The 14,274-nt window shown below is 43.6% G+C and overlaps 1 protein-coding gene across 1 annotated transcript in view; it reads left to right on the forward strand.

The window, feature by feature from the left end:
• LOC103277199 (leucine-rich repeat-containing protein 37B-like) overlaps positions 1 to 14,274 on the forward strand; it is a 42,783-nt gene that overhangs the window by 16,102 nt on the left and 12,407 nt on the right. Inside the window, 5 exon segments of the mRNA XM_021707323.1 lie at positions 1,080 to 1,151; positions 4,965 to 5,036; positions 5,674 to 5,754; positions 10,913 to 10,984; positions 13,073 to 13,147. Of these exon segments, the coding sequence (XP_021562998.1) occupies positions 1,080 to 1,151; positions 4,965 to 5,036; positions 5,674 to 5,754; positions 10,913 to 10,984; positions 13,073 to 13,147 (372 nt within the window).

Below are 14,274 nucleotides of genomic sequence, written 5' to 3' on the forward strand. Positions count from 1 at the left end.
GGGACCAGCCACTGCACTCCAGTCTGGGTGACGGACTCAAAAAAAAAAAAATAAAATAATAAAAGCTGTTACAGTAGGGTCAGAGAGAGGGCAGTGATGGGAGGGGCATACTGGGGGCTTCTTGGCTGCAGTGAGCTGTGATTGTGCCACTGCATTCTGGCCTGGACAGCAGAGTGAACCCTGTCTTTGTAATAAAAGCAGTTATGGTGGGGTCAGAGAGAGGGCAGTGGTAGGAGGGGCACATTGGGGGCTTTTTGGATGCTAGCAGTGATCTTTCTCGACCTGATGTTGCAGAGGTCTCTGCTTTATCTTTATTAAGCGGGACACTTACTTTATGTCTGCTTTATGCACATTGTAGTTCTCCAAAATTTTTATTTTTTTTTTTTGAGTTGGAGTCTCACTCTGTCGCCCAGACTGGAGTGCAGTGGCCACTCCCGGCCACCGCAGCCTCACCTGCTGGGCTTTGGCGATCCTTCCGCCTCAGCCTTCCGAGTAGCCGGAATTACAGGCACGTGCTACCACGCCCGGCTAATTTTTTGATTTTATTGTAGAGATGAGGTCTCGCCGGCCCAGGCGGGTCTCGAACCCGCGGGCTCAGGCAGTCCACTCACCTCAGCCTCCCAAAGGCGTGGGATTACAGGCTGAGCCACCAAACCCAGCTGTTCTCCAAAATGTTTTAATGAGGGAAAATGAAAGGCTTCACGTGAGCCCTGACATAAGTCCTCGTGGGGCTTTCTTAATGGGGCTCGACAAAGAGGAGGTGGCAATTCTGCTGGTCATGATGCCACTCGCAGTTGGGCTCTAACAGGGACTTTGGGGTCCAGAGTAGGCATTAAGTGTACAAGCTGGTGGGAGGAGCGGGAGGGGGTGTGTCTGTGGCAGAGAGGCATGGGCACAAGAGGAGAATGTGAGGCGGGCCTAAATGAAAACAGCAGACATCACCACCCCGCATTCAACCAGAATTCGTGTGTTCAGCAGCATCACTCCCAGGCTTCCTCCACATACAGGAGCTGGTCCTGTGTAGCAAGCAGCTGCAATTTGTTTCATGATCACCCAGAAATAACCTTTTCATTTTCCAGAATCCTCAGTGAAAACTCCATAACTGAGTTACGGAAAGATACTTTTGAAGGCCTGCTGTCTCTGCGATATTTGTAAGTTAGTTAACCATATTTATTAATGAGTTTTCAATTCTATTATCTATAAAATGAATAAGGGGTTCAAATCAGATAGACTCCAAGTTTTCTTCCAGCAATAAAACTGCAATTCTGTAAGTCTCTGCAAGGTCCCACCCATCTCGAGCCTTAAATACATCCGATGAATTTTCAGTTTTAAAAATTGTACAGATGAGATACAGTCAGGAACACGCTTCACAGGTGAAGAGATCTGAGTAATGATTGACCCCCACGCGAACCTTATTTCGTGTGTTTTCATGCACCATCTCCTTCTGTGTGTATTTAGTCTCCAGCCCGTAGATCAGATCAAGCTGCAGTCTGTTCTTATACAGCTCACACGTTAAGAATGGTTTTCAGGCCAGGCTTGGTGGCTCAGCCTGTAATCCCAGCACTTAAGGAGGCCGAGGCAAGAGAATTGCCTGAACCCGTAGGTTCAAGACAAGCCTGGGCAACTTGGAGAGACCTCATCTCCACAATAATTCAAAAATTAGCCAGGCGTGGTCGTGCGAGCTTGTAGATCCAGCTACTTGGGAGGTTGAGGCAGACGTATCGCTGGAGCCCAGCAGGTCGACGCTGGTGTGGCCATGAGAGTGCTACTGCACTCTGGCCTGGGTGATGGAGTGAGACTCCAACCCAAAAAAAATAATAATAAAAATAAAAAAGAATGGTTTTAAAGGACTGTAAAAGAAAGTAAGAACATGCCACAGAGACCATAAGTGACCCACAAAGCCTGAAGCATTTGCTATCTGGCCTTCACCAAAAGGATTTGAGTGAGAGGAAGTAAAGTTAACTTCAGATTGTTGCCTAATGGAGAAGAAAATATAGACCACCTCAATTAATTTTACTGTATTAATCCAGAATGTTTGATAATTTAATCAGAAATAAATTGACATTTAATATTAAGTAATTAAGCAGATGAATTATATAAACAATATTATGAAGAATATTAAGTTACCAAGAGAATGACTGGTATTAGGATGTCATGGCAGGAATTTTTATATTAAAAATAGATGTTTAAGGTCAGGCACGGTGATTCATGCCTGTCATCCCAGCACTTTGGAAGGCAGAGGCAAGAAGATTGTCTGAGCCCAAGAGTTCAAGACCAGCCTGGGCAACTTGCAAGGTCTCTCTTTACAATAAATCAAAAAATTAGCTGGGCATGGTGGCAGGTGCCTGTAGTCCCAGCTACTTGGAAGGCTGAGTGGGAAGATTGCCTGAGCCCAGCAGGTCGAGGCTGCAGTAGCCGTAAGCGTGCCACTGCCCTTCAGCCTGGGCGACAGAGTGAGACTCCGACTCAAAAAAAAAAGGAAAAAAATCGGTGTTTAAAATGATAGTGAAGTGATAGAACTGGAAGCGTTTGCACTAAGTGAGGAAATCAGAAATGCCCAACTCTTCACAAAATGCCCCAACTAATCATAAAATTAAACTCTCCAGCCTTGTCGCCAAGGAGGGAACACCTGCCTAGTATTTCTGCCTGTTTAGAGTTAGGAAGATACTATGTTTTTAGCTATGAAAACTTGATCTGTATCCCTTGTCTGTGGGGTCCAGAGGTGTGTAAGTCATTAATCCTCATTAAACTAATGAATGGTGCCTTTGAGCAAATCGATATTTCAGATGTAGAAGGCTTAAGGGAGTGGGACTTGGGCAGTCCTTTGATTTTTCACATCTTTGAGGCCTTAGGGGTTGGTCCCTTTGGACTTGGGCACCTCTGCCATGTTTGGGGAAAAGCCAACGAGATGACTGCTCAATGGAGTAGGCCTGTCATTGCTTCTGTGATGAAATACTTTGTAAGCGAATCATTTCATGTTAGCACACGTAGTCTCATTTATTAAAGAGAAATGCCAATCAATTTAAAAAGCTCAAAAGGGATATGCCAAGCACTGTGCCTAACCTGGGGGACTCAGAGAGGAGAAAGACAAGGTTCCTCCCCTTCACCAGGGAACAAACACAGATGCTAAACCCATAGCAGCCCGTAGCACTGAGTGGGTCGCAGAGTGTGGCAGAGAGGCAGAAAAGGGGCCACGGACTAACACACTCATTGCTTTTAAAGCAGTCCTTTTCCTTCTACTCGCTTCCAGCTTCCTATTGTCTAAATATTTGAGTTTATTTCCATCTTAAACATGGAGGGCAGGGCAGGCGAGCAAGACCCAGTCCATGCTCTCAAAGTCTATGCTGAGAAGAAACACGATGGCAAAATAATCGCATTAAAACAAGAACTAGACCTAGGCCCAAGGGGGATATGCTGCTTCTGGAGCCGAGAAGAGGGCACAGACTTCTGTTTGGATCAGGGGAAGGTGTTATTATCACGCTGCTATGAAGATCGCTGCTTCATATGAGAAGCAATGCCTTTTTACCAAGGCCTTGAAGGGCCACTGGGTAGCATCAGACAACCCTCTTGGGGAGAATACTCTAAACTTGCAAAAGGAAAACGGAAGAAGGGGAGAAGGCATTTGAGGAATGCCATGAATCCCTGTAGAGTCCAAGGAGGAGGAACAGGAGTCTGGAGCCAGATCTTCCAGGGCAAAGGAGCCGTCCTGGGACACATGTTATCCCAGCACTCCTTTAACACAGACTTGAGCCTGCATCTCTTTTTTTTATCAGTTGGAGTCTCACTCTGTTGCCCAGACTGGAGTGCCATGCCCGCTCCCGGCCACCACAGCCTCGACCTGCTGGGCTCCGGCAATCCTTCCACCTCAGCCTTCCGAGTAGCCAGAATTACAGGCACGCACTACCACACCCGGCTGATTTTTTGATTTCTTGTAGAAATTAGGTCTCGCCAAGTTGCCGAGGCAGGTCTCGAACCCGTGGGCTCAGGCAATCCACTCACCTCAGCCTCCCAAAGCACGGGATTACAGGCTAAGCCACCAAGCCCGGCTGAGCCTGCATCTCAGTCACCTGGAGGGCTTGTTAGAACTCGGTTGTCTACTCCACCCCAGTTACTGCTTCGTTCAGGCTGGGGCAGTGCCAAGAATTTGCATCTTCAGCAAATACCCAGGTGATGCTGGTTTTGAAAACCAGTTCTGGAGAGTTCTGGTGCCTGTGTGCAGGATGAATTGGAGAGGGAGACTGAGATGGAGACACAGTCAGACAACAGTCATGCCATCCGGTGAAGATGGGGGTGAGCTGGAGTCACTGCAAACAGCGGCTATTCTAGTCACTAATGGGGGTTTTCACATCACAGTCTAGTTCCATGTTGTTTTCTGGTTGTCCCACCACTGGACAGCTGAAAAACTTGCTTTCACGGGATATTAGGGCAAGATAAAACCAACAATGAGCTTCTGTTAATACGATAGGAATTAATTACGTTAATATGATTTGAATTATTTCCAAGTTAGGTATTAGTGGGGTAACTTCCTTTCAAATGACGTGAAAGCATAGCTTGTATTTCTTCTAGTATTAAACTGACTTAGAGAAACAGAACTAAACCAGAAAAGTATATTATTGTGAGAATATGCCTTTTAATATTAGAAATTATATAGAGAGATAAAAACCTTGGGATCATAATCTAGAATTTCATGAGACTACAAAAGGTCATCCAATCAAGTCTCCTGATGTTGGGAATCTCTCAAGATGTGTGTAGAGGGAAATATTTTATTTATGAAAAGCATGAAGGTGAGACTCCAGGAGAGGTGCAGGCAGGTCAGGGCTCCAGGAAGCTCAACACAAGTCCAAATGCTTAGAGTTTAGACAGACTGTGTGTTCCATTTTATCATCCCAAACTCTACTGTTTATTCTTCCTAATTTGGTTTCCAATAGTGAATCAAGGTAATACTTTCTTTGTCCTTTTCCTAGAGACTTATCCTGCAACAAAATACAATTTATCGAAAGAGGGACATTTGAAGCACTACCATTCCTGCAGGTCGTGTAAGTTACAGACATGACTTCATTATATTTGGAACTTTTATAAAATGTATTTGTAAACCTTTTTGCTATTCACTTTGAAATACGCATAGTGTTACTAGTAGAAAGTTACTGGAATTATATAACAAGTCCTTTTGGTCTCTAGCAAAAATTAATGAGATCACAGGTCACAGAGAATCATTGTAGACAGTGGTTCCCAGCCAGTGTGGTTTTGCACCCAGGTGACATCTGGCAACGTCTGGAGACAGTTCTGGTTGTCACCGCTGTGGATGTGCTCCTGGCTTCTGAGGTGCAGAGGCCAGGGATGTTGCTGAATACCCTGCAGAGTCCAGGACAAACCCCACAACAGAGAACTGCACAGCCCAAAAGACCAGTAGCACTGAAGCTGTGAAACCCTGCTCCAGAGAAATAACAATGATGAACACGGATGCTTCTGAGCATTCACTGTTGTGTAGCTCATGCACCCCACATGTAAATATGAAAGTATGAGTCAGAAGCCAGTCCTTCTGGTGAGATTTCCTTGGTGTGTGGGGAAAGTCCTGAGGTCACGTTTCATCACATATAAATTAGGATCCCTGCCAAATGATGAATGCTCTGAAATAACACCTTTTCCCTTCTTTGCTTGTTTCCTTTTTTGTAGCAATCTGAGCTGCAATTTACTTACAGAAGTGAGCTTTGGAGCATTCCAGGCCTGGCACAACATGCAGTTTTTACAAAAACTGTAAGTGAAATAGAAGACGAACACATGTAAACAACTGTTGATGTGTAAAAATCTCATCCAGCTATTGGTTAGCAGGGTAGAAGCCCATTATGAACTCTGAAAAGCATGTCTTGAGATTCACTCATTTTTTTCAAATGAGGAAACTGAGACACAAAGAGGCCATGGGGCTTGTGCAGCGCATGTATGATGTGTCTGCTTTCCCTGGTACTGGTCTTTGGCCTGGGCAAGAAAAAGCACCAAGCAAGTAACCCTCAGGTGAGCACTGTCAGGGGAGGCCCATGATGCTGCTCTGACATGGATGATCCTTGAAATTCCGCTTTTTAAACTGAACTTCGATTCCAGCTCACATGCAGGGTTTCCAACGACTTAAGTGTCTGCAAAGAAGGAAGTCTGTAGCTTCTAGCTGCAAAGAAGGAAGCTTATCGCAGAGTCCTCCTGGGAGCAAAGGGTGCTGGGTGCCTTCTTGGTGTCTGTTGCTTTTAAACAGTAAAGCACAAAGAATTCCTGAAACCCTGCACTGGGCACTTCTCTCCCCAATCGCCCAGAACGTTATTTTTCAAAAAGTGCATACCTATGAAGCTAGGAGTGATCTATGGGCAATGGGAACCCTCGCAGTGTGGGAAAACGGTGTTCATGTTAAGCTATAGTGCAGAACCATTCACAAAGAAAATGGATGGCTCTAGCCTAATTCCACAGACTTCTTTCCCGACTGCCCTTCAACAAGAAGTGTGCGTTTCAGTCGCTTTCAGCTCACAAATTCCATGATTTCTCTGTGATGACAGCAAATCAGAGTGGGTATGAATGGCCACTAACCTCGAGGTGAAGATTCTCCTCTGAACTTGACTTTAGAAAGCATGGTCCTCCTGTCTTGGGCTTCAGAAGCCTGGTTTCACAAGCTCCCTGTGAGCTGGAGAGAGGGGCTAGGGTGTGCCAGAGCCAAGAGAGCAATGGTTGCAGAGGCCTATCTACAGCAGCCTCCTCCCTCCCCTCATTCACTTGCTGGTGCCGGACTCCGGGACAGGACACTGACGGTCTCGGTTTCGTTTGCCCTGGCACCAGAGAGCAAGCTCGTTAGGTCCCTCACCTGATGAGACAGCATCAAGTGTGTTACACTCTCCACCTTTACAAGGGTTTTACGACACCAAGAGTCCCTCTTAAGAATCATGTGTCACTATAATTATGTAGACAACACCAGAAAGAAAAAAAAACCCAAACCATGGAATCACAGTGGAAAAAAATGAATGAGTTCATTCAAAAACATCCGCACGTGCCGTGCCCCTTGTGTGCCAGGCACTGGACTAAGGGCTGGGGATATGAACTGGAATAGGGCCTCACCCCCTGGTGCTCTACAGATTGCCATGGTCCTTTCTGGTAAATCGAGATGTCACCCACATACTATAAGATGCCGCCTCACAAGGTGTGCAATTCAGTAGTGGTAGGATATTCACGAGGTTGTGCAACAACCACCATTTTGTCATTCTCTAGTTACAGAACATTTTCATCACCCCTAAAAGTTAGCCATCGCTCCACATTTCTCTCTTCCCCCAGGCCTGGGCAACTCCTAATCTACATTCTGTCCCTATGGATTTTCCTGTTCTGTACATTTCATATGGATTTTCCTGTTCTGTACATTTCAACAGTAGGTGGCCTGTTGCTTCTGTCTTCGTTTCACACGGTCTGTTTTCAAGGTTCATCACAGGGAGTTTCTCTTGTGTTCTCAAAGTCCTGGTAAACATCCGATCTGATCCTTTCACTTGGAGATTCTTTTTTTTTTGCACCTCTAATCAAGTCAGCATACACTTTTTCCAGGGATTTTGCGTTGCAACTAGTGTGAATAATTCTAATTCATGAAACCTCTGGTTCCATGGGTGTTTTTCTGGTATCTTTAAAAGGCATGGCTGTGAGCTGGGTGCAGAGGCAGTTGCCTGAAGTCCGAGCTACTCTGGAAGCTAAGACAGAAGGGTTCCTTTAGCCTACAAAGTTTGAGTTCATCCTGGGCAACATAGTGAGACCCCATCTCTTTAAAAATTATTATGTTTTCAATAACAGGTTCATTTTTTTAGAAAAGTCATGGCTGTGGCACGGCTTCCTAACCAACTTGTTCCTGGGCCAAAATGAACATCAGTGAGTCAGGAACAGGAGCCAGGGACTAGAACTCCACAGCACCTGTAGCCGTGTCATCCTCCGGTCCTTTTTATAGACTCTGTTGAATTTGGCTTGCTAGTATTTGTTGAGGACTTTTGCATCTATATTCATAAGAAATGTTAATCTGTAATTTTTTTCCTTGTAATGCATTTGGTTTAGGAATCAGGGTAATATCAACCTCATAGAATGAGTTAGGAAATGTTCTTTCCTCATTTATATTTTGAAAAACTTTTATGAAGAATTGGTGTTAATTCTTTAAATATTTGGAAGCTTCACTGATGAAGCCATCTGGTCCTGAGCTTTTCCTTGTGGGATGTTTCCTTCCTGCTCATACAGAACCTCAGATCAGCCAGGAGTAAGAGTTTAGGGACTTTTCAGGTCTTTCTGACCATGCTCACAACCCTATGTATGTGCATGACCATCCAGACTCCCAGGAACATGTCTCATGGTCTTCCAGGTTCCCAAAGATATGTGGGAATCTTACAGAACTCCTATGGACATCTCATTCCTTGGTTTTTCCTGTCAAAAATTCTGATTATGCTCTTTTGTTTATTTGTTTGTTTTGAGTTGGAGTCTCACTCTGTCACCCAGACTGGAGTGCAGTGGCCACTCCCGGCCACCGCAGCCTCGACCTGCTGGGCTCCAACGATCCTTCCGCCTCAACCTTCCAAGTAGCTGGAACTACAGGCGCGCGCTACCACGCCCAGCTCATTTTGATTTATTGTAGAGATGAGGTCTTGCTAAGTTGCCCAGGTGGATCTCGAACTCGCGGGCTCAGGCAATCCACTCACCTCAGCCTCCCAAAGGTGCGGGATTACAGGCTGAGCCACCAAGCCCGGCTTCTTTTGTTGTTTTGTTCCAACTGTTATCCATCACCTCATGTAGCTGCTGTGTTAAAACACTTGCCTGTAATTGTTTTCCCAAAACACCCACTAGGGAGAGACTTCAGCACTAGACAGCTCTCAGTCAGGTCAAATAAGACAAGCCTTTCAAGTGGGGTCTTCCAGGGAACCACCACACAGGTGAAACAATGACAATTCATTGGGAATGAGGCTTTGAAGGAGTCCCAGCTCCATTCTGCTCACTCTGGCACTGGGGATGTGGGCTGCTTTTCAAGGCTCCTATGGAGCTGGAGAGTAAAAAATGGTCTAGGGCAAGTTAAAACAACACAAATCTCACTGTTCTTACAGAAAGTTTCTTGAATAAATGCCCCTTGGGTTAATAAATGCTGTTAAGACTTTGGTTACATTTCCTGAGTTCTGAACAAGTTGGTTCTGGCCCATTTTTGCTTCTTTTTTTTTTTTTTCTGGTTGCTTTTACAAAGGGATGGATCTTCAGGTGTCCCTACTCCATCATTTTCTCTGATGTCACCTATAGCATGGGTTTAAATCTCTTAAGTGTCTATGACCATGGACTAGTTAAATATTTAATTATGGGAAATGATTAGGGAAAAGAAATAAAAAGAGAAACTGTAGTTCTTATAGAGGCTCTCTGAGATAAAGAAGGTGAAGGTTACAAAGGCATTTCTGTATTTGGTCCTCTCAGAATCAAGGTTAAAGTAGCAGCTCTTTTAAATCCCTTTTCTTCATTCAGGGTAAGCACAGACTTTGTGTTTCTGACTTCAAATTCCAACTTTGCTTCTTAGCAGTTTACTGACTAGGACAAGTTATAGAACCTCTCTGTGCCTCAGTTTCCTCATGTTAAAATGGGGTAATGGTATTATCTACCACATAAAGTTATTGTGAGGATTAAATGTGAAATGCTGATCACAGCTGCCTGGCAGCCCAATGGATATAGCTGTCATGATAATTATTGTTTTTATAATGTTCTGCAAAAGTACACTAATGATTCTTGAGCTAACCAAAAGGCAGATTTTGTTTTCTTTCTTCCTGTTTCTTTTCTTTTCTTTCTTCCTTTCTTTCCTTGTTTGCTTTAAATAATTGAAAAGAAAATATTCCAGCATCTTGGAATAAAAATTTTTAACAAAAATGAACTTTTTATTTTATAGATATATAAACAAAATGTTATTTATTTATTCAACAACACTTGTGAAATACCTAGTAAATTTCAGGCGCTATGCCAGGCACAGGGATGACAATGACAGCAGGTGTGGTTCCTGCCCTTAAGGAGCTGACAGTCTAAGAGACTGGCAGAGAACAGGCGATTCCATGCACTGTGACAGAGGCAGTGGTGTGACACGGAAGACCAGCAGGAGTGTGTGAGGGGAGGGTGGCTTCATCTGCTCTTCCTCTTAGATTTATCCCTTTTTCTTTGTCTCTAAAGCCAAGGAATTGGTACTGTTTTTTTCTTAACTGGGTGGATAAAATGATTGTTTTTTTTAATTTATAAAGATTAGCCAGCCATGGTAGCTCACACCTGTAATCCTGGCACTTTGGGAGGCGGAGACGAGAGGATTGTCTGAGCTCAGGGATTCGAGACTAGCCTGAGCAACATGGCGAGAACTCGTCTCTACAGTAAATCAAAATATTAGCCAGGAATGGTGGCGCATGCCTGTGGTTCCAGCTACTTGGAAGGCTGAAGCAGAAGGATCACTTGAACCCACCAGGCTGAGGTTGTCACTGCACTCTGGCCTGGGTGACACAGAGAGACTCCAACTCTAAATAAATAAATAAATAATTTTAAAAAAAGTTTATAGAGATGAAAGATGGCACCTTGAATTATGGAGAACACTAAAAATAGTGTTTCCTACAGAGCAAAGGCTTCCTATCAGCATAGTCATTTCTGGGGGTTTTACCTGAAAAGTTCTTTGGCATATTTTTTCTTTGCTATAATTTTTTTTTCTTCCTTTCTTTCTCTTCTTCACTCCATCTTCTAGAGACCTGGGTAGTTCCCAAGGGAAGAGTGCTTTTCGGAGTCTATGGGTGATATATAAGTAAAGACAGAAAACCTTTTTTAACCTACTAGTTCCACACCAAAAAAAAAATAGATACTTTCTGTGCAGTTTCATGCATATTGAAAATGTAGATAATTTTAATTCCATTGCATTTCTCAGGATTTTAAGTAAGAATCCACTGAAGACCGTGGATGATCCGCACCTTTTTAGATTACCAGCATTAAAATACACGTAAGTATTCCAGTGATCGCTTAAGCCATGAGATGATTTCGGCTCTTCTTTTTTACTTTCATCAAAGATTTAAGTATTTTGCATTTTGGCTAAAAAGTTGTAATTTAAATTTTAACTGGTTATTGAAAAAAAGTTATTGGCAAAGAAAAGGATTTCAAAGGATATATATTGGCTGAGTGTGGTGGCTCACACCTGTAATCCCAACAATTTGGGATGCTGAGGTAGGAAGATTGCTTCAGGCCATGAGTTCGAGACCAACCTAGGCAGCATAACAAGACCCCGTCTTTATTTAATAAAAAAAGTAAATAAAAGTGCAGGTCTCTGCCGGGTCACAGGGCTCCAGATGATCTCTGGTTCTACTGCCACCAGTTCCAGCTGGGGGAGGCAGAGTGTGAGACAGCTGGGAGCTGAAAAAATAAATAAATAGATAAATAAATCAAAGATACCTGCACACATGTTTATTGCAGCATTGTTCACAATAGCAAGAACATGGAACCAACCGTGCTGCCCATCAAAAGAGGACTGGATTTTAAAAATGTGGAACATATACACAATGGGCTATTACACAGCCGTAAATAAGAACAAAATCATAAACTTCGCAGCAATCTGAATGGAATTAGAGTCTATAATACTGAGTGATCTTTCACAGAAACAAAGAACTAAGTATCACATGTCCTCACTCATAAGTGGACCTTGAACAACTATCATAATACTGTAAGAAAGGAATTGATAGTAGCGGGAAACTGTAAGGGGTTTGAGGGGGTGGGTATGTGGAATTGTCGGTAGTCGAAATCTGCCTGGGCAAGGGGGGCACACCTCATCAACAAGGGAACCCGCACAATGAATGTTTGTGTACCTAATCCTGAATTGTACCCCACAATTTTAAAATAAAAAAATTAAAAAAGTAAAGAAAAGAGATGACTAGGAGGGGAAGGGAGCAGTACTGAAGGACACACATAAATGTGGAACATGGGCACGTGTAAGAATATGGATTATGGGGGAGGGGGATAGGATTAACAGTCGCAAATATCTGTCTGGGGATGGGGAAACACCTCTTAGCAGGGTGCCTGAACGAAACATAATTGTACACCTAACCCTTAACTGTACCCCACAAAATCATAATAAAAAATATTGATTAACAACAACAACAAAAAAGAATATGGATTATCCCAGAAAGCAAAGAGGCATAGGCGTTTATTTTATTTATTTATTTGTTTTTTTTATTTTTTGAGTTGGAGTCTCACTCTGTCGCCCAGACTGGAGTGCAGTGGCCGCTCCCGCCCACTGCAGCCTCAACCTGCTGGGCTCCGGCGATCCTTCCGCCTCAGCCTTCCGAGTAGCCGGAATTACAGGCATGCGCTACCACGCCTGGCTGATTTTTTGATTTATTGTCGAGATGAGGTCTCACTGCCCAGGCGGGTCTCGAACCTGCGGGCTCAGGCAATCCACTCACCTCAGCCTCCCAAAGGCGTGGGATTACAGGCTGAACCACCGAGCCTGGCTGCGTTTATTATTTTGAAAAGAAAAAACAGAGCAAGTAATCAAGAGAGGTGAACAAGGCTGGGCATGATCCTGTCACCTTGGGAGGCTAGGGCAGGAGAATCACTCAATTCCAGGAGTTCAAGACCAGCCTGGGCAAGACCTCATCTCTACAAAAAAAAAAGATTAACTGTTATGGTGGTGTGCGCCTATAATCCCAACTACTCGAAAGGCTGAGGTGGGAGGATTCCTTGAGCCCAGGAGGTCGAAGCTGTGGCAAGCTGGGATCATGCCACTGCCCTCCAGCCAAGGCAACAGAATGAGACTCCAAAAAACAGAGAGTTGAAGCAATATGAAAATGAGAAGCAAGATAATGGTAAAAGAGGGTATAGCTTCTACTAGTTAATATCACTTTTATTATGCAAATATACTTAAATTTCTTTAATAAGATCTCTCCGGAATTATCTCCTATGGCAAATAGGCTCCTGGGCTGGCTTGTTTTATACAGAAGCTCAAATTGAAGTAATCACATGTCCTTTAAATATCTTTTTAAGTACAGAATCTTTGTATTGGGGTTCACATCATGAATGTTTGGGCTTTCTCCTTCAGGGACGTGGGAGCCACACAAGTCCCAATGAAAATAATTGAGAACTTCCTTATGATGACTCCAGAATTGGAAAAACTGTAAGTTATTTTTTTCTTAGATTTGTTTTTTTAGGTTTGTTTTAATATTTTCTTAAGTCAGGTTCATTTGAGGTATAATTTTCATGTAATAAAATTTGCTTTTCTAAGGTGTACAGTTCGATGAATTTTGAGAAGTGTGGTTAGGTAGCTACCACCACATTTCTGATATAGAACATTTCCGTCACCCCAAAAAGGCCCCTCAAGTCCCTTTGTAGTCAGTCCCCTCCTCCTGCCACCAGCCCCTGGCAATCACGAGTCTGATTTATGTTCCTATAGAATGTCTTAAGAATGAAGCCATGTAGCCTTTTTGCGTCTGACTTTTTTCACTTAGCATACATTTTTGAGTTTATGCTATTACCCATGCTGTTGCATCTGTTAGTATAGTTGAGTCTTCATATCTGCAGGTTCCCTCTCCACAGATTCAACCAACCACAGATGGAGAATACTCAGAAAAAATATATATATTTTTTGAGTTGGAGTCTCACTATTGCCCAGGCTGGAGTGCAGTGGCATGCTCACAGCCACCACAGCCTTGACCTTCTGGACTCAAGGAATCCTTCCATCTCAGCCTTCCAAGTAGCTGGACTTACAGGCACATGCCCCCACACCTGGCTAATTTTTTTGATTTATTGTAGAAATGAGGTCTCACCAGGTGGCCCAGGCTGGTCTTGAACCCCTGAGTTCAGGCAATCCTCTCGCCTCTGCCTCCCAAAGTGCTGGAATTACAGGCATGAGCCACCAATACAACAATAGAAATGTAAATTTTAAACTATAGTGTAACAACTTTGTGCATGGCACTTACACCCTACCAGGTATTTTAAGTAATCTCGAGATGCCTTAAAGTATGCCAGAGTTTCTATGCAAATATTACGCCATCTTATACAAGGGACTTCAGCAGCTGCAGATTTTAGTATATGGGCGGGGATGTGCTAGAATCAGTGCCCCGCAGAGGACAGCTGTAGCTCATTCCTTTTTATTGCTGAGTAGTATTCCAGTGGTGTGGCTCTATCCAATTGTCCACTCATCAGTTTACAGACATTTGGGTTGTTTCCAATTTGTTGGCAGTTGTGAATAAAACTGAAAATACTCATGTGTTTTCATTTCTTGGAGTAAGTACTGAGGGATGG

This window comes from Carlito syrichta, unplaced genomic scaffold (assembly GCF_000164805.1).
Source record: "Carlito syrichta isolate Samal-C Ts95f unplaced genomic scaffold, Tarsius_syrichta-2.0.1 Scaffold316506, whole genome shotgun sequence".
Lineage (NCBI taxonomy): Eukaryota > Metazoa > Chordata > Mammalia > Primates > Tarsiidae > Carlito > Carlito syrichta.